A 26050-nucleotide genomic window follows, 5' to 3' on the forward strand; every position below is an offset into this window, starting at 1 on the left:
ACTCTGTTAAAGGGCATAGCTGTTTATCCTTTAAGAGAAGGGGAGGGGCAAGCAAGGGATGCTCACGCCGGGAGAGAAGGAGGCGAGGGGAGGAAGCAACGTCAGGAAGCGACGGGGAGAAAGATTGACATGCTCCCACCGTTCTGTCCTCCTTCCCCACAATAATGGCGGCACCAGGGGGATCCTACACACTGTGCTTCAGAAGAGGGAAGGGCCATGGTGGAGAGCCTGTGAGTAAGAGGGATGCGGAGGAGGCGCTGCAGGGATCCCAGCAGCCTGACGTTTGTTATATGCAGAGGGAGGGGCCACCCGTCACCTGACCCCCGCCCCTGACGCGATTGGGGAAGCTGGGCTTGCCCAATGACGTGTGGGTGACCGGCCCCCCTCTGATGTAACGGAAACCTGCGTTACATCAGAGGGGGCGGGGTCACCCATACGTCATTGGGGAAGCCCGGCTTTCCTCACTAGCATCAGAGGGGGTGGGGTCAGGTGATGGGTGGCCCGCCCTCAGCATATAACAAACGTCAGGCCGCTGGGATCCCCGTAGTGTCTCCTCCATGGAGACAGAAGATGGATGGATGCGCTGCGCTGCGCTGGATCAGATCAGCCATCGCTGGACCCCGGAGAGATGATCATCCATCGCTGGATAGCAAGAGTGGATTACCACCACTGGAATCTTTTTTTATTTTTTTATTTTTAATAAAGGAATTTTTCAAAAGTGTGTTTGTCTTATTTAACTACTTTTTACACTTTCTTTGTGAAATGGTAGGGGTACCTTTGTACCTATAGTGAGAAAAAAACGTGCTATCCACAAAGAACAAATAAATAATAGCTGCCAGCACCACAGACTTACTGCAACAAACAAAATGGTGAAATAATAAAAAAGGTGCAGCGCTTAGATTATGACAATATCTATATAATCTTTTACCAGTGTAAATAATATAATCAACTTTAATAGTGAAAAAAACTCTGCATAAATTAACACTATTAATGATTCTATGTTTTAGACAACACTATATCCAAATATACAAAAAAAATTGATATACATATATCCACCCAGTTGAACGTGTTAAGAGTCCATAAGTGAAACAATATAGTGACAAAGTGCAATATCTTGAGAAGTTATAGTGACTTCAGTGAATACTTTGCAGAAATCCATCACCACTTGAGAGGAGGCTTACCAGATGTTATGGACCCAGTTAGGTATATACCTAGTGAGTCACACGAGTTTATTGATGTAAATCCACATGAAAAAACAGCTGGCAAAACTTGTAACTTCTCATGGGTACCAGAGTAGACAGAGAGATGACCCAAAAATAGATGAAATGGCTATCCACCTTTTGGGGTGACTGAGGACAGAGATTCTTCCACGTATATTATAGGCCAAAAAAGAAGAAAATACAGCCTCATAGTGAAATATCGTTTAAAACTTTTATTAACATTAAAAGCGTAAATGGGTACTCACATATTACAGGCAAATACAAGTATGGAAATAAAATCTGGCAACGCAGTGGCATCAACGAGCCCTACCTGACGTGTTTCTCCTAAACAGGCATCATCTGGGGACCTTTGTACCCCCTTACCATTTTAAACGGGGGGCCGGGATCTGGGGGTCCCCTTGTTAAAGGGCGCTTCCAGATTCTGATAAGCCCCCCGCCCGCAGACCCCCACAACCACCGGCCAGTGTTTCGGGGATTAGGCCCTTGTCCCCATCAACATGGGGACATGGTGCTTTGAGGGGTCACAGACCCCCAAAGCATCCTCCCAATGTTGAGGGCATGTGGCCTGGTACGGTTCAGGAGGGGGGGGCACTCTCTCGTCTTTTCCCTCTTTTCCTGCGGCCTGCTAGGTTGCGTGCTCGGATAAAAGGTCTGGTATGGATTTTTAGGGGGACCCCCACTTCAATTTTTTTTTTATTTGACACGGGGTTCCCCTTAATATCCATACCAGACCTGAAGGGCCTGGTAATTGAATTTGGGGGAACCCCACGCTTTTTTATTCATCAATGACTTTCAATGAGTGTTCTCTGTATTACGGGAGCCGACAATTCTTTATAACCGTGAGTGATTTTAAATGATTTTTTTTCTGCAGAAATGACACTTTGTGCAGGGACAGTTCTAAGCACGGGAAACATGCGCCCCTTCACAGGCATACTATAGACACCCCCCAGGTTCGAAATTTAAAGGAATATTACACTTTTATTGTTTCACTTTAATCATTATTAAATTCACTGCTCCCGAAAAAAGGCAGTTTTTAAAACCTTTTTTGCATTGATACATGTCCCCTGGGGCAGGACCCAGGTCCCCAAACACTTTTTAGGACAGTAACTTGCATATTAGCCTTTAAAATTATCACTTTAGATTTTGAACGTTCAAGTCCCATAGACTTTAATAGGGTTCTAAAGTTCACATGAAGTTTGGGTCTGTTCGCAGGTTCTGGTGCGAACCGAACCGGGGGGTGTTCGGCTCATCCTTAGGCAAAAGTGGATATTGAATCTACTTTCCGGCTTTTACCGGTTCACCCGGAAAGCTTTCGTTGGCTGGGCTGCACATGGAATGGGGCATACTATGTGGATCGTTGCCTCCTGATGGGATGCTTTATCTCATGTGCTTTCTTTGAAACGTTCAGCTCCTTTTTGGAATGGGTGGTATGGGACGTCTCTGGGATCAACTCGGTTATTCACTATCTGAACAATTTCTTATGTGTCGGCCCACTGGGTTCCAACGTTTGCGCCTATTAGGGACATTACTTTTTTCAGACGAAAACGAAATTCTGAAACGAAATATTTCAGTCTGCACATGTCTAGTATAGGGTATCAGGTACCTTGCGGTTAACGAGGGGTTAACCAGGAAGGGGTGAAAAGGTGGGTCACTGTGAAGGATGGGTACCGTTTCACAGTCTGGGAGTTGCGATTGGAGACCAAAGTTGATACGAAGTTTGTCACAGTGACCAGTGGTGTGTGTTCCCCTCCAAGACCCCAAAAAGTACAGAGAAGGTTATTATAAAAGTTATTTTAAATGTTATTTATTTAAATTTATGTTAATTTGTTAATAAAAGGCCGGCAAGGCCATTTACTCAAATACATTGTCACATTTTTTTGTGGGGAGGGATTTGGAGGGATTAGAAATTATGTTTAAGGGGTGGAAGAGACTGGGGGGATAAGTCCTTCACATGTCAAGGGGTGTACTCACTTGTTGCCAGCAGTTTAGACATTAATGGCTGTGTTGAGTTATTTTGAGGGGACAGCAAATTTACACTGTTATACAAACTGTACACTCACTACTTTACACTGTAGCAAAGTGTCATTTCTTGAGTGTTGTCACATGAAAAGGTATTATAAAATATTTACAAAAATATGAGGGGTGTAATCACTTTTGTGAGATACTGTATACATATATATATAGATAGATAGATAGATAGATAGATAGATAGATAGATAGATAGATAGATAGATAGATAGATAGATATACACACTCACAAATACACACCATATATTTGCTGCCCTTCCTGAATCCAGGGACTGCCATTGCCATGGCAAGTGGAGGACAATCAATAAACATCCATTTACTGATCATCTCTGCACCGAATGAAGTCAAATGTGATGAGCTTCTCATCACATCCAATTTCAGAGCTGTCAGTACCTGGCTACTGTCATTGAAGAAGCTGATCAAGCATGCTCTGTGCTTGATCAACTTCACTGAATCAAGGGATGACCTGATGTCTCCCTAAGGAGGACCTGTCATGCTATCACATAGGGTCTGGTAAGCTCTGTATGCGATAGTAATAAAATTAAGTGAAAAAAAGGTTTTTTTGTTTTTTTTTAAATGTTATGCATAAACAATAATAAAACAAATAGTTCCCTTAACACGTGCTGGGTGTGCCTGTGTACAAAAACATATACAGTGCCTTGTGAAAGTATTCGGCCCCTTGAACTTTTCAACCTTTTGCCACATTTCAGGTTTCAAACATAAAGATATAAAATTTTATTTTTTTGTGAAGAATCACCAACAAGTGGGACACAATTGTGAAGTGGAACGAAATCTATTGGATAATTTAAACTTTTTTAGCAAATAAACTGAAAAGTGGTGCGTGCAAAATTATTCGGCCCCTTTACTTTCAGTGCAGCAAACTCAGTCCAGAAGTTCAGCGAGGTTCTCTGAATGATCCAATGTTGTCCTAAATGACTGATGGTGATAAATAGAATCCACCTGTGTGTAATCAAGTCTCTGTATAAATGCACCTGCTCTGTGATAGTCTGAGGGTTCTGTTGAAAGCGCAGAGAGCATCATGAAGACCAATGAACACACCAGGCAGGTCCGTAATACTGTTGTGGAGAAGTTTAATGCCGGATTTGTATACAAAAAGATTTCCCATGCTTTAAACATCCCAAGGAGCACTGTGCAAGCAATCATTTTGAAATGGAAGGAGTATCAGACCACTGCAAATCTACCAAGACCTGGCCGTCCCTCTAAACGTTTAGCTCAGACAAGGAGAAGGCTGATCAGAGATGCAGCCAAGAGGCCCATGATCACTCTGGATGAACTGAAAAGAAATACAGCTGAGGTGGGAGAGTCTGTCCATAGGACAACAATCAGTCGTACACTGCACAAATCTGGCCTTTATGGAAGAGTGGCAAGAAGAAAGCCACAATGCAAAACGATATGTTTGGCATAAAAGCAACACAGCTCATCACCCTCAACACACCATCCCCATTGTCAAACATGGTGGTGGCAGTATCATGGTTTGGGCCTGCTTTTCTTCAGCAGGGACAGGGAAGATGGTTAAAATTGAGGGAAGATGGATGCAGCCAAATACAGGACCATTCTGGATGAAAACCTGTTGGAGTCTGCAAAAGACCTGAAACTGGGACGGAGATTTATCTTCCAACAAGACAATGATCCCAAACATACAGCAAAATCTACAAAGGAATGGTTCACAAATAAACGTATCCAGGTGTTAGAATGGCCAAGTCAAAGTCCAGACCTGAATCCAATCGAGAATCTGTGGAAAGAGCTGAAAACTGCTGTTCACAAATGCTCTCCATCCAACCTCACTGAGCTCGAGCTGTTTTGCAAGGAAGAATGGGCAAGAATTTCAGTCTCTCGATGTGCAAAACTGATAGAGACATACCCCAAGCGACTTGCAGCTGTAATCGCAGCAAAAGGTGGCTCTACAAAGTATTAACGCAAGGGGGCCGAATAATTTTGCACGCCCCACTTTTCATTTTTTTATTAGTTAAAAAAGTTTCAAAAATCCAATAGATTTCATTCCACTTCACAATTGTGTCCCACTTGTTGGTGATTCTTCACAAAAAATAAAATTTTTATATCTTTATGTTTGAAGCCTGAAATGTGGCAAAAGGTTGAAAAGTTCAAGGAGGCCGAATACTTTCGCAAGGCACTGTATCAGTTATCATCACACATACAAGAGTGAGAGTAGCAATTTCAGGGCCATCCTTCATGGGTAACTCTAAACAAATGACTTGTAAGGGCTTTTAAAGCAGTGCCTATGTACAAATGTGGATATCATTGACGCATGCAATTTGGCTTGACATGGTAGCTATCCATTTACTTGATATAAGCTCATGTTTTATATGTTACCAAAAACACTGGGCAATATTTTGTGTATGTGTGCACTAAAATAACTTAAAGGCTAAGTTCATCTTTTAGAAAAAAAGATGGTATGGAAAAAAAGGTAGGTAAAAAAATGTGCATTTATTATCTTTTTCCTAAGGAGCCTGCAGAGCATTGCACCTGTGATCAGCAGATTTCAGCATTCTCAAACTCCTGCAGACTCTCATGGTAACACATACAACATACGGGCAGCTCCTGTAGCAGGAAGAATAAATGAACTACCAAAATGTTCACCAGCACCCTTGTAGATCATTGAGAACCGCAATGACCACCATTTTATTCTCCAGAGGCTCTGCTTTTTAATGCTTAGTTCATTTTTAGTTAGTCTTCAGGCCTAAAATGTACATTTAATTATGTTCACAAAAGAAAAAAAAATGCAAAAATGGCTCAGGCGGTAAAAGGGTTGGACAAACAGCATTTTTTTTCCATTTCTCTGCATATTATAAAAATAGATTTAGGGGATTAAAAGAAACCCAGTAAACAAAAGTCCCACATATGCTAGAAATAAAACAGTGGGAAAATTATGTTGCTATATGAAGTATTTAAAAGTTACTATTGAGTAAACCTCCGCATATCAAAAATGAGTAAACTGCTACATACAAAAACGTCCATTTGGTCATAAATGGGTTAATATGTAGTTAATTTCCGTAAAGTTAAATCTGAACCAATTCTATTACATTTTCACTTACCACACTTAGGATAAGCTGACAGCATAACATCATCCTCACGTGTCTCAAATGTTTCCAAAGCTTTAAATGTGTCTATGTCACATATTGCAGTTGGATACAACACTCCATCGTATGTAAAAATTAACTTATCCTTTGGGATATTTTTAGAAGCCTCAAATGCTTTTGTGACCTCTTGGAGAAATTGTTTAGTGTCTACCATTATAATGGAATTGAGACTTCAAAATCTGAAATGCTGGAGCTCTAGAGATCGGACTGCCGTGTTTTATTCCCATTCCTTGGTTTTAATTAAAGGAGCTGAGAAGTATAGGGAGTAACCTGAGGCAGATCAGGTTACCTAATTTTGATTACATTGTGATATTTCAGTATGAAATGAGGACAGGAAATAGTAGGCTTAGTTTGTACAAAGGGCAATGTGACAGGATCATAACAAAGTCCAGGTTCCATTTATTAACAGCTGATCCCTTGCGCTGTTTTTTTTTTTCATAATGATTTTTATTTAAGAGAAAAAGTAACAAGCATAGATTTTGAACAGTAGCTGTGTGATTAACAATTGGTAATACAGATTTGCGTTCTATGTGAGATTCATTTAACAATGCATAAACCTTGAGAACATTGGTCCAGTTCCAAATCATTCTATGGGTCCATGTGGACAACAGCTATAAGCAACAAGTAACTCAAACAAAAAAGTTCTTTAGAGGTCTATTTGCTTATGGATATAGTGGTCATGGTCATTGGTTTCTAAGAGGTAAGTGGCAGAGAGGAGTCGGTTGTGGTGTAGGTTAGATACATCGCTGGGTGAGATTCGTAAAAGATCGGGTTCACGTTGAATAGGATAAGATGGGCTTAAGTGGTGCATGCATGGTGGTCTTTTGAGAATGGCTTAGTGAGGGGAGTAGGGGAGAGGAGGAGGAAAGTGTGAGGTTGGGAAGTGTAGGGGATGAAAAAGAAAAGGGCAAGAGAGAGAAAGAAAGAAAAATAAAGGGGGGAGGGTAAGGGTAGTTGTTCGTCTCCTATTTCCCTCTTTATCAGCTAACCTAATATGTGTCACTCCTAAGAGTTTGTGTGTGTCTCAGAGTGGGGGTGACCCTTAATGGGATAGGATCAAGGGAACAAGGTTTATGTGACATTATGGAGGTATTTTAATTATTGGGAGTTATAGTTTAGGTAGGATGGTTCTATTATTGGCTGGGCACATTGTGCAGCCGGGAGAATTCTGTGGTCGACTTGAAGTGTTTCCAGCATTCCCATTTGGTTACAAATTTTTTGAGGGCGTCTCGTGTGATGTGAATTAATTCTTCCATTTCCACCTTGTTAATTCCGTTGAACCATTCCTTAATTGACATGAGAATTAATGTGGCAAACTTCCTGCCAAAAGTTTTGGATGTTTGGGCAGGACCACCAAATATGTAATAATGTGAATTCAGGCTCCAGCAAGATTCTGGGATTGTGTGTTAAGTTTTGTGTAAAAGGGATGGGGTACGGTACCAGCGGAATTGGATTTTGTATCCATTCTCTTGAGTGGAGACATTTACAGAACCTTTGTGTATATTGAGGTATATTCCGATTCTTCTTGTGATAGGGTGAGGGAAAGGTCTCTTTCCCAGGTTTTACATGCTTTAGTATCGTTAGGATGATAATTCGTGTGGAGAAGTGAGTGCATGGTGGATATAAGATGATGTTGTTGAGATTTTTGTATGCTGAGCATTTCAAGAGGTGTGAGTTGTCTTGAGCAGAAATTGTTTTTTGTCTAGGGATTTGAGATAGTTTGTGAGCAGAAAAAACGTCCAGGTAGAAATGGGTGGTTTGTCCATTCGGGTAGACAGGTGAGAGATCCATAAATGTTTCCCATGTTCGTAAAAATTATGGACTAGGATTTGGTCTTCCGACCAATAATCTTTTATGAATTGGTGATTCATACCTGGGGGGGGGGGGAGTCTAGGTTCATTCTAATTGGGGTTAGCGGGCCTGGGGTGGTCAATAAAGATATGTGGGTGCAAACTTTGTGAACACATTGTATGGTGGGGTCAATTGATGGGTTTGAGCATAGTTATTATTATTATACAGGATTTATATAGCGCCAACAGACTTGTGCATCGCTTTACAACTTGGGGTAAATAGTACAGTTACAAAACAATACAATACAGGAGGGAATCATCATCAGAGCTTACAATCTAGAAGGAAGGGTCAAGTGGAACAAAAGGCAACAGTGGTGGGGGGATGATCAAATGTGGTGGGGGATAATCAAATTAAAATACAGTTGTTAGGTGTGAGAGGGACAGGCTTCTCTGAAGAGGATGGTTTTCAGGGATTGTCTAAAAGCTAATAGAGTTGGAGATAATCAGATTGGAGGGGTACCATAGGATTGGAGAGGCTCTAGAAAAGTCCTGGAGGTGAGCATGGAAAGAGGTGATGAGGGGGCTAGGGAGCAGGAGGTCTTGAGAAGAAGGAAGATAATTATTAGGGTGGTATTTAGAGACTAGATGAGTGATGTAGCTGGGGGCAGAGTTGTGGATGGCTTTGTAAGGCCCCATACACACTATCAGTTTTCCTGCTGAGTTTTTCCTTCAGATTTACCAAAACCACATAATATGAGGTCAAACCTTAGGAGATTCAATGTGTATGCAATCAGGCAGGCCCTTCTACTACATGGTTTTGGTAAACCTGAAGGAAGAAATCAGCAGATAATCTGATAGTGTGTATGGGGCTTTAGTAGTTGTTAGTATTTTGAATTTAATTTGTTAGTTGAGCAGGAGCCAGTGGAGGGATTGATAGAGAGAAGCAGACACAGAGCAATTGGTAAGGTGGATAAGTCTGGCAGCAGCATTCATGATGGATTGAAGGGGGAAAGACTATGTAGAGGTAAGCCAATAAGGAAGTAGTTGCAGTAGTCGAGGTGAGAGATGACCAGGGAGTGAATTAAGAGCTTTGTTGTGTCGTTGGTTAGAAAGGGGCATATTTTGGAGATGTTGCGGAGGTTGAGGCGGCAATATTTGAACAGTGATTGGACGTGGGGCTTAAAGGAGAGTTCAGAGTCCAGGATTACACCTAGGACCTTAGCATATCGGGATGGGCTTATAGTTGCGCCATCAATTTTGACAGAGAGGTCAGGACAAGGGGCACGTGGGGGAGGAAAAATGATAAATTCCGTTTTGGATAGATTAAGTTTGAGGAAGTGGGGTGACATTCAGACCGATATATCCGATAGTAAATTAGCGATATGTGAGAAGACTGAAGGAGTGAGCTGAGGAGTAGAGAAATAGATTTGAGTGCCGTCGGGATAGAGATGGTATGACCCAGGGAGGAGGTGTAGATTGAAAATAGGAGAGGTCCAAGAACAGAACCTTGCGGGACCCCAACAGAGAAAGGAAGAGGAGAGGAGTAGGTAGAATTGTAATGCCCCGTACACACGATCAGACTATCCGGCGGACTTGGTCCGGCGGACCAGAGTCCACCGGATAATCCGCCCGTGTGTGGGCCCCCGGCGGACTTAGTGCCCGGCCGTTCAGGAAAGGGGGTGGGGATGAGCGAGTGACCCCCCTCCTGAGCCCTGCCAGGCCGCGTGCCCTCAACATGGGGGGGCCTGCGGCCCCCCACGCAAGAGCACCTTGTCCCCATGTTGATGAGGACAAGGGCCTCTTCCCGACAACCCTGGCTGTTGGTTGTCGGGGTCTGTGGGCTGGGGGCTTATCGGAATCCGGGGGCCCCCTTATTAAAAGGCCCTTTTAGGAGGGGGGTCACTCGCTCGTCCCCACCAACTTTCCTGACTGGCAGGGCTCTAAGTCCACCAGTCTTTTGGGGGAAAAAAGTCTGCCGGAGCCCACACACGGGGGGATTGTCTGGTGAACTCTGGTCCCGGCCCCCACCCTATGTGAATGAGTATGGGGTATAATGTATCCCTACCCATTCACCTGGTGAAAAAAGTGTAAATAAAACACAACACAAGGTTTTAATATAATTTATTGCACAGCTCCGGTGGTCTTCCGTTTGGGGGGTTCGCTATCTTCTGCTCTTTTGCTAGCTCTTTTACTAGTGGAGGAGCCCAGCTTTCTTCTTCGTCATCGCCGCCGTCCGGGGGTCTTCTTCCGACTTCAGGGGTCTTGTCCCCCCCCTTCAGTTCTTCTTTCCGGTCCTCTGCTTTCTTCTTCCAGCTCTTTTACTAGCAGTGGCCCGGTCTTCTATCACCGCCGCCACCTTCTCTTCTTCTCTCCTTCTTCTCTTCTTCTTCCTTGAGATGTTGACTCGACGCTGTCTCTGGCCGCAATGACAGGAACGCGTTGTGCTTCGACTTATATAGGGACAAGGGGGTTGTCACCGGATGATATCCCCGCCCTTTATGATGTAACAGTCCCAGCATCCTCCAGGACTGTGACATCATAAGGGGACGGGGTCACCATGTGACATCATCCGGTGACCCCGGCCCTTGTCCCTATATAAGTCGCCGCACAATGCATCGCTGTCATTGCGGCCAGAGACAGCGTTGAGTCAACATCTCAAGAAAGAAGAGAGGGCAGCGGTGGTGGTGACAGAAGACTGGGCCACCACTAGTAAAAGAGCTATAGGAAGAAAGCGGAGGCTTCGGTAAGAAGAACCGAAGAGAGGGACAAGACCCCCAAAGTTGGGATAAGACCCCCGGACGACGACGACGGCGAAGAAGAAAGCCGGGCTCCTCCGGTAGTAAAAGAGCTAGCAAAAGAGCAGAAGATAGCGGAGGAGTCCGGCGAGAAGACCCCCCAAGACGGAAGACCACTGGAGCTGTGTAATAAATTATTTTAAAACCTTGTGTTGTGTTTTATTTACACTTTTTTCAAGAGGTGAATGAGTAGGGGTACATTGTACCCCATACTCATTCACATAGGGTGGGGGGCTGGTATCTGGGGGCTCCCTTATTAAAGGGGGCTCCCGGATTCCGATAAGCCCCCCACCTGCAGACCCCGACAACCAACGGCCAGGGTTGTCGGGTAGAGGCCCTTGTCCTCATCATCAAGGGGACAAGGTGCTTTGGGGTGGGGGGCCGCAGGCGCCGCGTAACCCATGTTGAGGGTACGCGGCCTGGTATGGCTCAGGAGGGGGAGTCGCTCGCTCGTCCCCACCCCCTTTCCTGACCGGCCGGGGCTGTGTGCTCAGATAAGGGTCTGATATGGACCTTGGGGGGGACCCCCACGCCGTTTTTTCAGCATAGGGCTTCCCCTTTAAGTCCATACCAGGTGACAGGGCCAGCGACATGTCAATCTCGCTGATAGCCATGTTCAAAATGAACTGACTTTTCTCCGTGTGTGGACAAGTTTGTTTATTTCAACAGTCCGGTGGACTCCCGCCATAGTCCAGGGGTTTGTCCGCCAGACCTAGTGTGCTGGCAAAGTCCGGTCGTGTATGGGCAGGTCCGCTCATTTGGAAAGTCCAGTGGACCTCCACTGCAAAGTCCGGTGGTAAGTCCCCTGGATAGTCCGATCGTGTGTACCCGGCATAAGTAACACTAAAGGTGCGATTGGATAAGTAGCAAAAGAACCAGCGTAAAGTACAGTCATGGATACCAAAGGGGTGGAGATTTTTGAGGAGGGGATGGTCAATTGTAGCAAAGGCAGCTGAGAGGTCGAGGAGTAGGAGTACAAAATATGGTTTTGGCCGTTAGTAGATTGTTTGTTAGTTTTAGCAGAGCAGTTTCTGTGGAGTGTTGAGGACGAAATCCAGACTGAAGGGGATCAAGAAGGCTATTATCAGCAAAGTGGACGCTCAGTCAGTTGTAGACCAGACGTTCAAGGAGTTCGGCTAAAAAGGGGAGCAAGGAGATGGGGTGTAGGTTATTAAGATTGGATGGGTCTAGTGAGGGCTTTTTAAGTATGGGGCTGACAGGTGTTTGTTTTACAGAGTTGGGAAAGATACCAGAAGAGAAGGAGAGAATAAAGATGTGGGTTACAGAGTGTAGAATAGAGCTAGAGCAAACGTAAACGTAGCATTTGAGAGGGCACAGGATCCAGAGGGCAGGTGGTAAGATGGGTGTTAGCAAGTAGTTCAGCAACTTCATCTATAGTTGTGGGGTTGAAAAAGGGAAGTAATGAGTGTACCTGTGGGCATGAGGTATAATGTGTGGAGGGTATCTGAACAGTAGAGATCACCTCACGAATTGTATCAATCTTCTGTTTGAAGTGATTGCCGATCTCCGAGGCTATGAGTGAGTTGATGGGTGGAGGCATTGGAGGATGAAGTAGAGGGCTGAAGGTAGAGAAGAGTTTTCGGGGACAGGATGATAAAGTGTTAATGAGAGAGATGAAATAGTTCTGCTTGGCAGTGAGGAAATCTACAACTGAGTGGAATGTGCGCTGATTCAGCAGAAGGAAACAAGATATACCTGTGCTCAGATTCCAGTAGCTTGTACATGCATATAATCTACCAGGTGCTAAAGGGGTGTGACCACATTAACACAAAAAACTGTCTGAACCCTCTGCACACTGCTATACCCTTTAATGGAAACTTTACACTAAAAGTATGGATATTTAGTTCATAAACATTGCAATACATGTTTAAGCTGGCCAACTGTGTCAAAGTATTCTCTCTTTAGCCAGTTCTACTCTGCTTTGCCACTGCAAATGATACTGTGGACACAATGCCAACCTGGGACACACAGACAAAAAATGGGGGACAGCTACATGGTTTAGGTCTGACCCCTGACCTGTAATACAATGGAAACAAACTATACCTATGCTCAACCATGACGCAGTTGGCCAGCTTAAACATGCATTGCAATATTTGTGAATTAAATATCCCTATTTTTTCATTGCAAAATTTGCTTAAAAGGGTATAGCAGTGTGCAGAGGGTTCATCCAGTATTTTTAGATTCAACAAAAGGATCCTGATGATGCGCTTCTTTTCTCTGCAGCACAATCTGTCCTCCTGTGAGTGTCAGAGACTGTCCAATACAGCCTGAGAAATCCTGAGACAGTAGGATCAACTCCTACCAAACAGCGGGACATCCTAAAAATTATGGACCCCAAGCTGCACATCCTCCAAGTCTGCTGAGTGCTACATACCACTTCGGAGCTGACAGAGTTCTTGGTCATGAGGAACTTCCTCTGCCCATGGCTGGCATATTGGGCCATGAAGGCTTGCCGGGAGTGTGAGACTTGCTCTGTGCACAAAGCCCCTCCTGAAAAGACCACACCTATAACCATCACCACCTCTAAGCCCTATTAGCTGGTCATCATGGGCTTTTTAACTATCTCTAGCTCGCCTTTAGGGTATTGCTATGCCCTATATAAAATGTAAAGAAATCCAAGCTAAACATCAAAACTCACAAAGTAAAGCAGCCACCAAACAATTGTGATATCAATCACTAATCAGTAAATATATTCAAAGGTAGCGCTACATTTACAAAATAACAAATTAAATCATAAACAAAATACAGTGCAACAAAAAAAATGCAACAAAAATAAAGTGCAAAGTGCTTGTGCAAGAAAGTTCATAAATTCATTCAGAATTATATTATAATTGGTTGGACAATGCTCATTACACCACCTGGTGTCCCAATCTCCAGCTCATCCTCTACTAGGATCCTTTCTTCCACCATGCAATGTCACCCTATGCCCTAGTTTTTGTCGACCACTTCACCAGGTTCATGGTGGTGGTCCCCACTATGGTCCAGACAGCCCCAACCATGACTAAATTGTTCTGGGGGCAAGTTGTCCAGCCATGCGGTTGTCCCAAAGGTATACTCTCAGACCAGATCTTTCCTCCAACTTCACTGTATGGCTGTATGATGTAGCTTTAGATCATCCCATTAAGAGACCCGTACACACTATCGACAAGCTGTTTGCTAAACTTCCGTTACTCTAGGTAATCACTTGCATTTTCACACTACTCCATTCAACACAATGATTTAATAACCACTCAGTGACTATGTGTGTGCCTGTTGATTACATTATGCCTCTTCTGTGCCTGTTGATTACATTATGCCTCTTCCAGTAACTTTAGATGAGGCAAGGACAATGTTTTAATCCTTTATTTAAGAAAGTGCAAAAAAGATATCTCACAGTCCAACAGATAACAGCATTATTCTTTCCAAGGCACAGATCAATGCTAGTGTCTTCAGGGTGAACCCCAAGTTCAGATGACTTTACATGGGAATGCAGGCCGCACCTACCCTCCCCGAATACCAAAACTTATATAGCTTATTTAAATAATGACTCAACACACTTATTGGCAAAGAATTGGCCGCTGCACTTTATTGGTATATTCAAATCAATAAATAAATAATAATCATAATCCGATAATTTTATTGCATCATAAAATTCTTATATTTCCAACGATCAACTTCAAAACAGCTCAGTCTTAAAGGACTCGAGCATACATAAATCTTTTAACCAAAGTCCCCCCTACATAATGTAGGGTGACAGACCACATAAACGTGCTTAGCGACAAGAGAAGGGGGGGGGTGGGAAGCTTGTTGCACCTTCACTGCCTGGCTGGGAACAGGTGTAAGTGCCCCTGTGAGAGGGTCCTATATATAATAAGCCCCCTTTCTAGAACATTCCCCATAGGTCACGTGACCATTTGGGATTTCACCAATAGCCTTGCAACCCTTAACCCCGCCCCCAGCCCAAGGGACATTAACCCAAATACATTAAGCTGTATATAGCCCTAAATATTTACAATATTGCTTCTATCCTCTTATTAATAAAGGGAGGGGCGGCCACATGCCCATGCTGTCGGGCTCAAAGCCTTGAGCCCTCATAGTTCATTCTGATACTGATGGATGCCCCTTTTGCTTCCCAGGTGTCATTCTCAATCTCCCTCCCTTATAGGTACACGATCTCTCTCTTCTGCAAAGGGAAACCTCTGTGGTGCTGTCATCAGGGGGAAGCGCTGAACTCACTCTGTACCAGACCATTGTCCCTTTTATATCACACAGGACCAAAGAACTGGACCCAGAAAAGAACCCATCAAAAAGACCAATGAAACAGCAAAGGCATTAATTCCTACCCCCGCCAGCACAGCGCCTAACTATTTCAACCTGCCCACATGCACACCGATGCAGTATGCTGCTCAAACAACAAAAGCAACTAGTCATTAGTACATGCAACTCACTGTATGTTAATTGTTACTGCTGAATGATAACTGCATAGTTTTAATTATAATTATTAATTTGCCTTTTATCACCTGGTGAATTGGTGAGAAATAAAAATTGTATGATCTTTTGATAAATTTGAAGTAACTTGAAAATAGGGCTCATGTATCAAATGCTATTGTTAATAATTGGTAAAGGAATATATTGCTTAAGAAGGATAAGGAGAAAAGAAAAACCAAACAGGTCCAGTGGGTAAAAGGGTAATAAAAAACTTTGTACAGAGGTTAGTTCACTTAATAGGAAGATTAGAGCGAGCACTGAGAGTTTATGGCTATTGCACACTTTACTTTATATTGCACTTAAATACACAACTATGCACCTATTTAACCCCTTAATGTCTGAAGATAAAACAAATCATAATCCCTGACCGGTGTTTTGCAACTTTGACATGTGCTAGTAAAACTGTACATATCATTGCAACTACTTAGTGCATCAATTATTCTTTGTTCTTTTCAGGATATTGCCATTGTCATTACCCAATAAAAAACAAAACAAAATAACTCATAATACATTTTGGCCATACCATATACAGTATGTATACATTACTTGATCTGAAATATTTAATCTATTTTTTTTTTTACATCAATTCATATATCCATATAAAGTGACAGTAATATTAGAAGGATATAAGAAAAAAAGGCAAGTTGGATTTCTCAATCTGCATTCCATGAACAAAGTCCCATCTAATTGGAAAGTCCACACACTAAAGCCCCGTACACACGAGCGGACTTTTCAACATCCAAAGTCTGACGGGATGATTCCGGCAGACTATTCGATCGTGTGTGGGCTGCAACGGACTTTTGATTCGCAAAAGTCTGACAGACTTTAGAAAATGGAACATGCTTCAAATTTTTCCGACGGAACTCTGCCGGACCCAGTTCCTACCGAAAAATTTGCTCGTGTGTATGCTATTCCGACGGACTAAAACCGACGCTAGGGCAGCTATTGGCTACTGGCTATGAACTTCCTTATTCCAGTCGTACGTCATCACGTTTGAATCCGTCGGAGTTTGGTGTGATTGTGTGTGGCCAAGTCCGCTCATTCGGAAAGTCCGTCAGAACTCTGTCAGAACTCCGGCAGAACTCCGGCAGAACTCCTTCAGAAGTCTGTCGGACATAAGTCTGGTCGTGTGTACGCGGCATAAGATTGCACAGTGATCTACCACCAACACCTCCGATTGTGTGCAAGACCGGGGGACAGATCGCCCCTGTTGAAAAATGCTCTTACCAGTCTAAACTGGAAAATAAGCTCCCATCAATAATCACAGGTGTCACTCTATGGCGAGGTGTCCCTTTCTCACACAGCGGTTCAAATGTTGGCTCTTTACACTGATACTCTCATGCGGAGGTAAAGAGCCAATTTTTGAACTGATGTGTGAAAGAGGGACACCTCGCCATAGAGTGACACCTGTGATTATCGATGGGAGCTTATTTTCCAGTTTAGTCTGGTAAGAGCGTTTTTCAACAGGGGCGATTTGTCCCCCGGTCTTGCTCACGATCGGAGGTGTTAGTGGTAGATCACTGTGCAATCTTAGTGTGTGGACTTTCCAATTAGATGGGACTTTGTTCATGGAATGCAGATTGAGAAATACAACTTGCCTTTTTTTCTTATATCATTCTAATATCACTGTCACTTTATATGGATATATGAATTGATGTAATGTTATGTAGGGCTGCCTGATGTGAGTCATTCTTTTGTGTATTTAATCTTGTTATCTGACAGGTGTATGGTAGCAGCTTCAGCCCTAATAGGCTTTAATAGTAAGGAGGTGCATTATAGTGCACCTACCGGTCCATTGATCTCATTAGATTCATAAGCGCTTGGATTTTGGGAGGGCTAGGATTCGCTTTTTAATACTATTGAAAGTGTTTTATTATATCTTTTGGACAAGTGCAAAATTTAAAAAAAAACTGTTTATTTTGCCAGTATTCTTAGGAGCTGGTCATTTCCTGTGCTTACTGTTCTACAGATGGGGTTATGAAAATAAGGAGGAGGACAGAACAGGTGAGCACTGTGTTTTTTCGAATTCATCCGAAATGAAGTAGGCAGGGCTGTCACCGTGTGTTAAGGATTTCGGAACTAAAATACACTCCTTTCTCAATTCAAAGAGTGACACAGACACTTTTTACAACTGTGTCTTGCATATGTTTAGCAAATGTTGGTGCACATGAAAGATGTACTGATCAGAAAGAAGTACATACCTGTACATGGGGGCATGGGTTTCCCAAACTTTAAGAACTACTATTTGGGTCACGTGACACATCTTCCCCAAATATTGCATGCAATATTGAAAATGTCAATTCACCGTTTATTTACCCCAAAAAAAGCAAAAGTGCTAAGTAAATACTGCATAAAACAGCATTAAAGTCAATTCACTAAAGGAAAAAATTAAATGAATGCGTTGAATAGGTAGTGGTCCAGGCATGCTATACTGAAGAAATGGAAAAAATATAATATCCAATCTGAAATAGTCTCTATCTTTTTGGAATAGTAGTCTCTCAACAGTAATGCATAGAAACAAACATACTGTATCGATAAAAACCCAGAAATGTAACATTTAGTGAAATATATTTATTTTCTTCTATCATTTCACCAAGTTTTCAGTGACATTGTTGTTTATATACAAGCATATACATCATTTGCTACAAATGTTACAAATGTTTAGGCATTCTCATGTTTATTTCTTTTGTTTGTATTGGTACAGTATGACATAAAAAAGTGGAGAAACAAAAAGCCAAATCTGACACATTCCATTCAAAACTTCAAAAATATACTGGACAAAATTATTGGCATCTTCTCAAAATTGTAAAAAATAATTATATTTAAAGTTTGTGATGCTCCTGTAATTTCTAATTAAGCTCGCCTGTATCAAGTAACAGGTGCTGACAATATAGAAATCATACCGCCAACCTGTTAAAATGGCGAACATTTGGCTTAACTTTTCTGTTGTGTGTCTCTGTGTGCCACACGGAGCCTAGAGGCGATTCAGTTCGCATTGTGCGCTTTACAACTAGTTAATTCATTCATTCATGGAGAAGAGAAAGAGCAGCAAAGAATTGTCTGAAGATTTGTGAAAAAGCATGCACAATCTCAAGGTTAAAAGTCCATCTCCAGAGATCTTAATGTTCCCGTGTCCACTGTGTGCAACGTTTTCATGAAGTTTACAGCCCATGGCACTGTAGCTAATCTCCCTGGATGTGGAGAAAAATCTATCAAAGATTGCAATGAAGGATTGTTTGAATGGTGGATAAAGAACCTTGATCAACTTCCAGACAAATTCAAGCTGATCTTCAGGTACAGAGTACAACTGTGTCAGCTTGCACTATATGTCGCAATCTGAAGGAAAAGGGATGCTATAGTAGGAGACCCAGGTGGACCCCACTGCTGACACACAAACATAAAAAATCCAGGTTGGAGTTTGGCAAAAGCCAAAATCCTTTTAGGAGAATGCGCTGTGTACAAATGAGAATGTGCTGTGTACAGACAAAAAAAATACAGCTTTTTGGTAAAGCCCATCATTATACTTTTTTTCAGAAAAATAAACTAGGCCTTTAAATAAAAAAATACAGTCCCTACAGTCAAACATGTTGGAGCTTCACTGATGTTTTGGGGTTGCTTTGCTGCTTTAGACACTGAATGTGCATAGCATTATGAAATCTGATGACTACCAAAGAATTCTGGGGTGCAATGTTGAGCCCAGTGTCAGATAGTTGGGTCTACATCAGAGGTCATGAGTCTTACAACAGGACAGTGACCCAAATCACATGTCAAAAAGCACCCAGAAATTGATTAAAACATCCATACCATACCTCACAACTTTTCAGGATGGGAACGAGGAACACCTATTAGCAAAAGCATGTGTGATAATACACACCACTTGCCCTGCCCATATAACCCCCCTGGCGGTATTCCCGAGTCTGGCTCAGGGTGGAAGTTTTATACCAAAAGCGGTAACCCCGAGCCAGACTCGGGACCGCATCGCTGGATCCAGGAGGACGTTTACTTACCTTCTCCCTTGGATCCAGCGATGTCCTCCCACTGTACGAGCAGCTCATCCTCTGCTCTATTCATCACGGAGCCTATCTCCGATCCATGCGAGCGATGCGACACACGGGGACGGAGATCGGTGCCAAATTCAAAAAGTGAAACACACAGTATACATACAGTATAATGTAATCTTACAGATTACATTGCTGTATGTAATTATTTTGATCCCCTTTCTCCCTAGTGGTCTGCTCAGTGCCCTGCATGCAGTTTTATATTTTAAAAACTGTTCTTTATGCCTGGAAACTGGAGATTGTCCATAGCAACCAAAACTGTCCCTTTACATCAAAAATTATTTTAGACCAGCTAGAAAGCAGCGATAATAAATTGGAATCACTCGCAGAATTGAGGGATAGCGATTTGTGGGGAGATCCGTCATCAAATACTGAAAAGTAATGACAGTGACAATTCTGCAACTGAGAAAATTTCAGTGTTTTTGATTTGATTACATTATTAAATATTTTTTATTATTGTTATATTATTATTTGGTATAATTATTTATAGTTATTTATTATATTATAATTTATGATTTCATTTTTCAAACTTTATCATACCCGGGATGTCTGCTAGACTCTGGTTTGGACAGATTTAAGTGAGTTATTGCTAAGAATTACAGGACTACAATATAAAACGCCAAATTTTCATGCAAAATAATTGTACCGCTTTTAACACCGAAAATCTGAAATAATCATACCGCCAGGGAGGTTAAAGGTGATTTATACAGAAACAGATTAGTTAAACCCAAAAGTGCTTTTTTGATCACCACTTTTAACACCACTTCCTTTACACCGGCTTTTGAAATGTAAAAATGCAGCAATTTAGAAACTTGATGAAAGGTGTAGCACTGTGAAACACTTTTTAAAAGATAAATAGCGCATTTTTTATATTATACTATACTATATAGATCACATGAAAATGAGGCACAAATAAGGAGGAAAGAGGGATGGAGGGACTTTGTCCCAAATCAGGGACCAGGGCAGCCACCAGAAATTGTTGGGTCCCTTACACAGCTTTAGGCTTGGGCACCCACCAACATTCCCCAGGGCCTGCCCACAGGCCATCTCATTAAGTCTGCACATCAGCCACCCCACCTGTATGCACTTAGCCCCCTCTTCACACCTGTATGCACTCAGCCTCCCTCACACCTATATGCACTCAGCGACCCTCATCCCTGTATGCACTCAGCCCCCCTCAACCCTGTATGCACTCAGCCCCTCTCACCCCTGTATGCACTCAGCCCCCCTCAACACTGTATGCACTCAGCCCCCTCACACTTGTATGCACTCAGCCCCCTTCACACCTGTATGCACTCAGCACCCCTCACACCTATATGCACACTCAGCCCCCTTCACACCTGTATGCACTCAGCAACCCCCTCACACCTGTATGCACTCAGCAACCCCCTCACACCTGCATATGAATCAGCCCCCTCATATCTGTACACACTCAGCACCTCCCTCACATATGTATGCACCAGTCCCCCTTGCACCTGTACACACTCAGCCCCCACATACCTGTATGCACTCAGCCCCCCTCATACCTGTATACACTCAGCACCCCCCTCACACCTGTACACACTCAGCACCCCCCCCCATACCTGCATGCACTCAGCAACCCCTTACACCTGCATATATGTTAGCCCCCCTCACACATGTATATGTCCCCCCCCCCCCTCACTCCTGTACACACTCAGCCCCCCTCCTCACACCTGTACACACTCAGTCCCCCTCCTTACACCTGGATGCACTCACCCCCTTCTCACACCTGTATGCACTCAGCGCCCCCCCCCCCCCCCTCAATCCTGTATATATGTCAGCCCCCCTCACACATGTGTTTGTCAGCCCCCCTCACTCCTGTATATATGTAAGCCCCCCTAACTCCTGTATGTATGTCAGCCCCCTCACTCCTGTGTATATATAAGCCCCCCTCACTCCTGTATATATGGCAGCCCCCTACATATACACATCTGTAAACACACAAAGCTCTGGCCGCTCCATGTACACAAACAGCCCCCATCCTTTTTCTTCACAGCCCCTACTTGGAAATTAGGTCTTCCTACCTAGTCCCAGCTCTTGTTTCAACAAACCTGACATGTTGCTGAGACACAGAAGAGCTGCAGCCAATGACACAGAGCAGCAGAAGCTGCCAAGATCGTTTAAGTACTGCACAACACGGCTCCAATTCACCCGCTCCTACCTTCTCTTGGCCTGGTCGGACCCCTCCAGATGCTCGGGCCCCTTACAATTGTATTGGCTGTCCCCCCTGATGGCGGCCCTGTCGGGGACAGTCCCTCTAAATCAGGAACAGTTGGGAGTGTCTAATCCCTTGTTAGAACACATGTAATGAGAATAATTTAAAGTTTCACAAATATCTTTAGAGATAGCTTTGGTGAAAATATTCACATAACAAAATCGGATTAGGAATAGACAAGTATCAGTGGCGGAACTACCAGGGTTGCAAAGGTCTCACTTGCAACTTGGCCCTGGCATTCCACCACCATGGCGGGCTCCAAGACAGCAGGAAGGGGTCTGCTGCAGGACAGACCATGCTGGCTGCATCAATAGGCTGAGCAATGGTAAACTGGGTGCCCCAGGTCATGGCCCTGGCACATAGCAATACCTCTGTTGTCCAATAGCCTCCTCTCTTCCTAAAATGTCATAAGCTGGTCAGGAAATTAGATGTCTAATTTATGCATAATATATGTTCCTTGAAAGCCCAAAGGTGCTCTTGGGATTTTGTGTCTTTCTAGCTGTAAAAAAAGTCTCACACATATTTGGAAGGTATAGCAGAATGTTTTTTGGGGTGTAATTATAACTATGTCTATGCTGTGTGAGAAATAACTTGTTAAAATGGCAACTTTGTAAAAAAAAAAAAAAAAAAGATTACATTTTTTAATTTTCAAAAAAGTTGTGACCAAAAAATTACAACTTTAAAACATTCACCATGACTCTAATTTTCAATTACTAAATGCCATGGACTGTCTACTTTTCAAAAGGGGGTCATTTGGGGGTTATTTGTATTGTCCTGGCATTTTAAGGTCTTGAAAACTGTCTACAGGACTATACATGACAGAAGAAATCAATACATCAGGATTAATCAATTTTCAAATATGTATACCATAGTTTGTAGACTATAACTTTCGCACAGACTAAATAATATACACTGATTTGGTTTATCTTTACTAAAGATATGTGGCATAATAGATTCTGGCCTAAATTTATAAAGAAGGATTATTATTTTTTTTTGCAAAATTACAAACAGAAACTAAGAAAAGGGTGTTTTTTTAATCAACATTTTCAGTATTGTTTGTTTATATAGCAAAAAATAAAAAATCCACTGGTAATTAAATACCACCAAGAAAAAAGCTCTATCTGTCTCAAAAAATGATAAAGATTTAATTTGGGTACAGTGTTGCATGACAAAATGTGCAGCACTGAAATCTGAAAATTGGCATTGGTAGGAAGGGGGTGAAAGTGTCTGGTATTGAAGTGGTTAAAGGGTTAAAACATGGAGAAATGTGTTCCAGAGGTGTACTAAATATGTGTTTATTTTTAATTTTTTTCCTTAATAAAACTGTACAGCACTTGTTTTTTGTTAGAACTATAATAACATTTGAGAGAGAATAGTAGTTTCACGTGACAGTAAAAACATACCTTGAAATTTGCAGAGTCACAATGACAGGACGAACTTTTGACCAGTGTACACACCCAGTCAAGCTGCGCTGATATCTTACATATGTTTTTTTTCCTGCTATGATTGAATGATCTTTAGTATAAGCTTGATATACAAAGGAATAAACACAAGGTTACGTAATTAACATTTATGCAGTATATTATAAATATATCATTACACATTCTAAAAAAATATACTATTATTATTTTTGTTTTATTTTTGCAGTCCTCAGTACAGTGACAAGGACATATGCAACCATTTTGGGAGGTATAATCAGTACACAGGCATCACTACAATTCACAAAAAGTGAAAATATAACAAATGTAAACTATATACATTCAATGTGGGGATCGTGAGAAGGGAAATGAGAAGTATGAAGGGAAGCGGGATGTCACCTTAAGGTAGTCACTGTCTAGTAGAGTTGGGGAAACGGTTCAGGCCAAGCAAGTTCGACCCGAATATCGCCTGTTTGCCCATTCGGCAAACACCTGAATTTGCAGGATGTTCACTGGGTGCTGCACAGTGCATTCTGAGCCCTGATTAGGCAACTTTGCCCAGTCAGGGCACAGTAAAAAGCTGGTTGTAAGGAGTGGGTCTTGAAGCCGACAGTGGCGTCCTTAACAACCGATGAGTCATCAGCTGTCAATGGGCTTCCCCACTGAGAGCTGAATAAATGAAAAACATTGCCGGCAATAAATAAGGGGAAAAAACAGCGTGGGGGGTCTCCCCCAATCCATACCAGGCCCTTCGGGTCTGGTATGCCCTCCCTGCCCCAAATTGCTATGTTAGATGCACCAATTCCTGCCAACAAGGCAGGAGTACAGAAGAGGGATGATTTTGATGACTTTTTGTTTCATACAAATGAGTTTATATTAGATTGTAGCTTCCTCAATTGCTGGGACAAAAGCAGGTGGGGTAGGGTCCTAAAGAAGTAGAGTTTGTGGTGCAAAAGGAACATTTTTGCCAGGGCAATCCATCCAGGCCAGGAGACTTTAACCACTTCAGCCCCGGACCAATTGTCAGCCTAAGGACCAGAGGTCTTTTTACAATTTCACACTGCACTGCTTTAACTGGTAATTGCGCGGTCATGCAATGTTGTACCCAAACAAAATTTGCATCCTTTTCTTCCCACAAATAGAACTTTCTTATGATGGTTTTTCATTGCCTCTGCGATTTTTTTTGCGATATAAATGGAAAAAGACCGAAAATTTCGAGAAAAAAATATATCTTCTACTTTTTGTTATATGAAAAATCGAATAAACTAAATTTTAGTCATACATTTAGGCCAAAATTTATTCAGCCACATGTCTTTAATAAAAAAAATGTCAATAAGCGTATATTTATTGGTTTGCGCAAAAGTTATAGTGTCTACAAACTAGAGTACATTTTTTGGAATTTACACTGCTTTTAATTTATGACTGCCTATCTCATTTCTTGAGGTGCTAAAATGGCAGGGCAGTACAAACCCCCTCCCCCAAATGACCCCATTTTGGAAAGTAGACACCCCACGGAAATTGTTGAAGGGCATGTTGAGCCCATTGAATATTTTTTTTTGTCTCAAGTGATTGAATAATGACACAAAAAAATAAAAAATAAAAAGTTTACAAAAAGTTGTCACTAAATGATATATTGCTCACACATGCCATAGCTATATGTGGAATTGCACCCCAAAATATATTCTGCTGCTTCTCCTGAGTACGGGGATACCACATATGTGGGTCTTTTTGGGAGTCTAGCCGCGTATGGCACCCCGAAAACCAATCACTGCCTTCAGAATTTCTAAGGGTGCAAATTTTTGATTTCACTCCTCACTACCTATCACAGTTTCGAAGGCCATAAAATGCCAAAATAACACAAAACTCCCCCCAAATTACCCCATTTTGGAAAGTAGACACCCCAAGGAAATTGCTGAGGGGCATGTTGAGCCCATTGAATATTTCTTTTTTTGTCCCAAGTGATGGAATAATGACACACAAAAAAAAAAAGTTTACAAAAAGTTGTCACTAAATGATATATTGCTCACACATGCCATAGTTATATGTGGAATTGCACCCCAAAATATATTCTGCTGCTTCTCCTGAGTACGGGATACCACATATGTGGGCCTTTTTGGGAGTCTAGCTGCGTACGGGACCCCGAAAACCAATCATTGCCTTCAGGATTTCTAAGGGTGCAAATTTTTGATTTCACTCCTCACTACCTATCACAGTTTCGAAGGCCATAAAATGCCAAAATAGCACAAACCCCCCCCCAAATGACCCCATTTTGGAAAGTAGACACCCCAAGCTATTTACTGAGAGGCATGTTGAGTCCATGAAATATTTTATATTTTGCCACAAGTTGCAGGAATATTACAATTTTTTTTTGCACAAAGTTGTCACTAAATGATATATTGCTCACACATGCTATGGGCATAAGTGAAATTACAACCCAAAATAAATTCTGCTGCTTCTCCCGAGTACAGGGATACCACATGTGGGGGACTTTTTGGGAGCCTAGCTACGTACGGGACCCCGTAAACGAAGCACTGCCTTCAGGATTTAAATATAAAACGCTACCAATAAAAACTGTTAGCGATCGCAGGGATCAGGCCTGACTCTGCGAACGCTGCAGTTATGTGTTTAGTGTTTTGTAAGTGACAGTGATCGATCGATACTGCACTTGGGGGGGCTGGGCGGAGGGGCAAAACGCAGGTGCCAGCAGGTATCTGAGCTGATCCCGCTAACAATGTGTTTTTTTTTAACCCTAAACTGCTGGGAACGCTAGTATAGATCTGATCAGATCAGATATTGATCTGTTCAGATTCTATACCACTATGGGAGGTTTATGCTTTGCGCGTGGGTGTTAGCGGTACTGGCACTAACCTAGAGCTGCCTGGGGCGACGCAGACCCTG

General features: G+C 42.5%; 1 protein-coding gene across 1 annotated transcript in view; it reads right to left on the reverse strand.

The window, feature by feature from the left end:
• Nucleotides 1–6653, reverse strand: part of LOC143987551 (sulfotransferase 6B1-like) — a 41127-nt gene extending 34474 nt beyond the window's left edge. Inside the window, exon 1 of the mRNA XM_077486354.1 lies at nt 6323–6653. Coding sequence (XP_077342480.1) covers nt 6323–6521 — 199 coding nt within the window. The 5' untranslated portion in view covers nt 6522–6653. The remainder of the gene's footprint in view (nt 1–6322) is intronic.
• Nucleotides 6654–26050: the final 19397 nt, after the last annotated feature.

Source organism: Lithobates pipiens, unplaced genomic scaffold (genome assembly GCF_037356315.1).
Source record: "Lithobates pipiens isolate NorthernLeopardFrog02 unplaced genomic scaffold, aLitPip1_a1.2 Scaffold_18, whole genome shotgun sequence".
Lineage (NCBI taxonomy): Eukaryota > Metazoa > Chordata > Amphibia > Anura > Ranidae > Lithobates > Lithobates pipiens.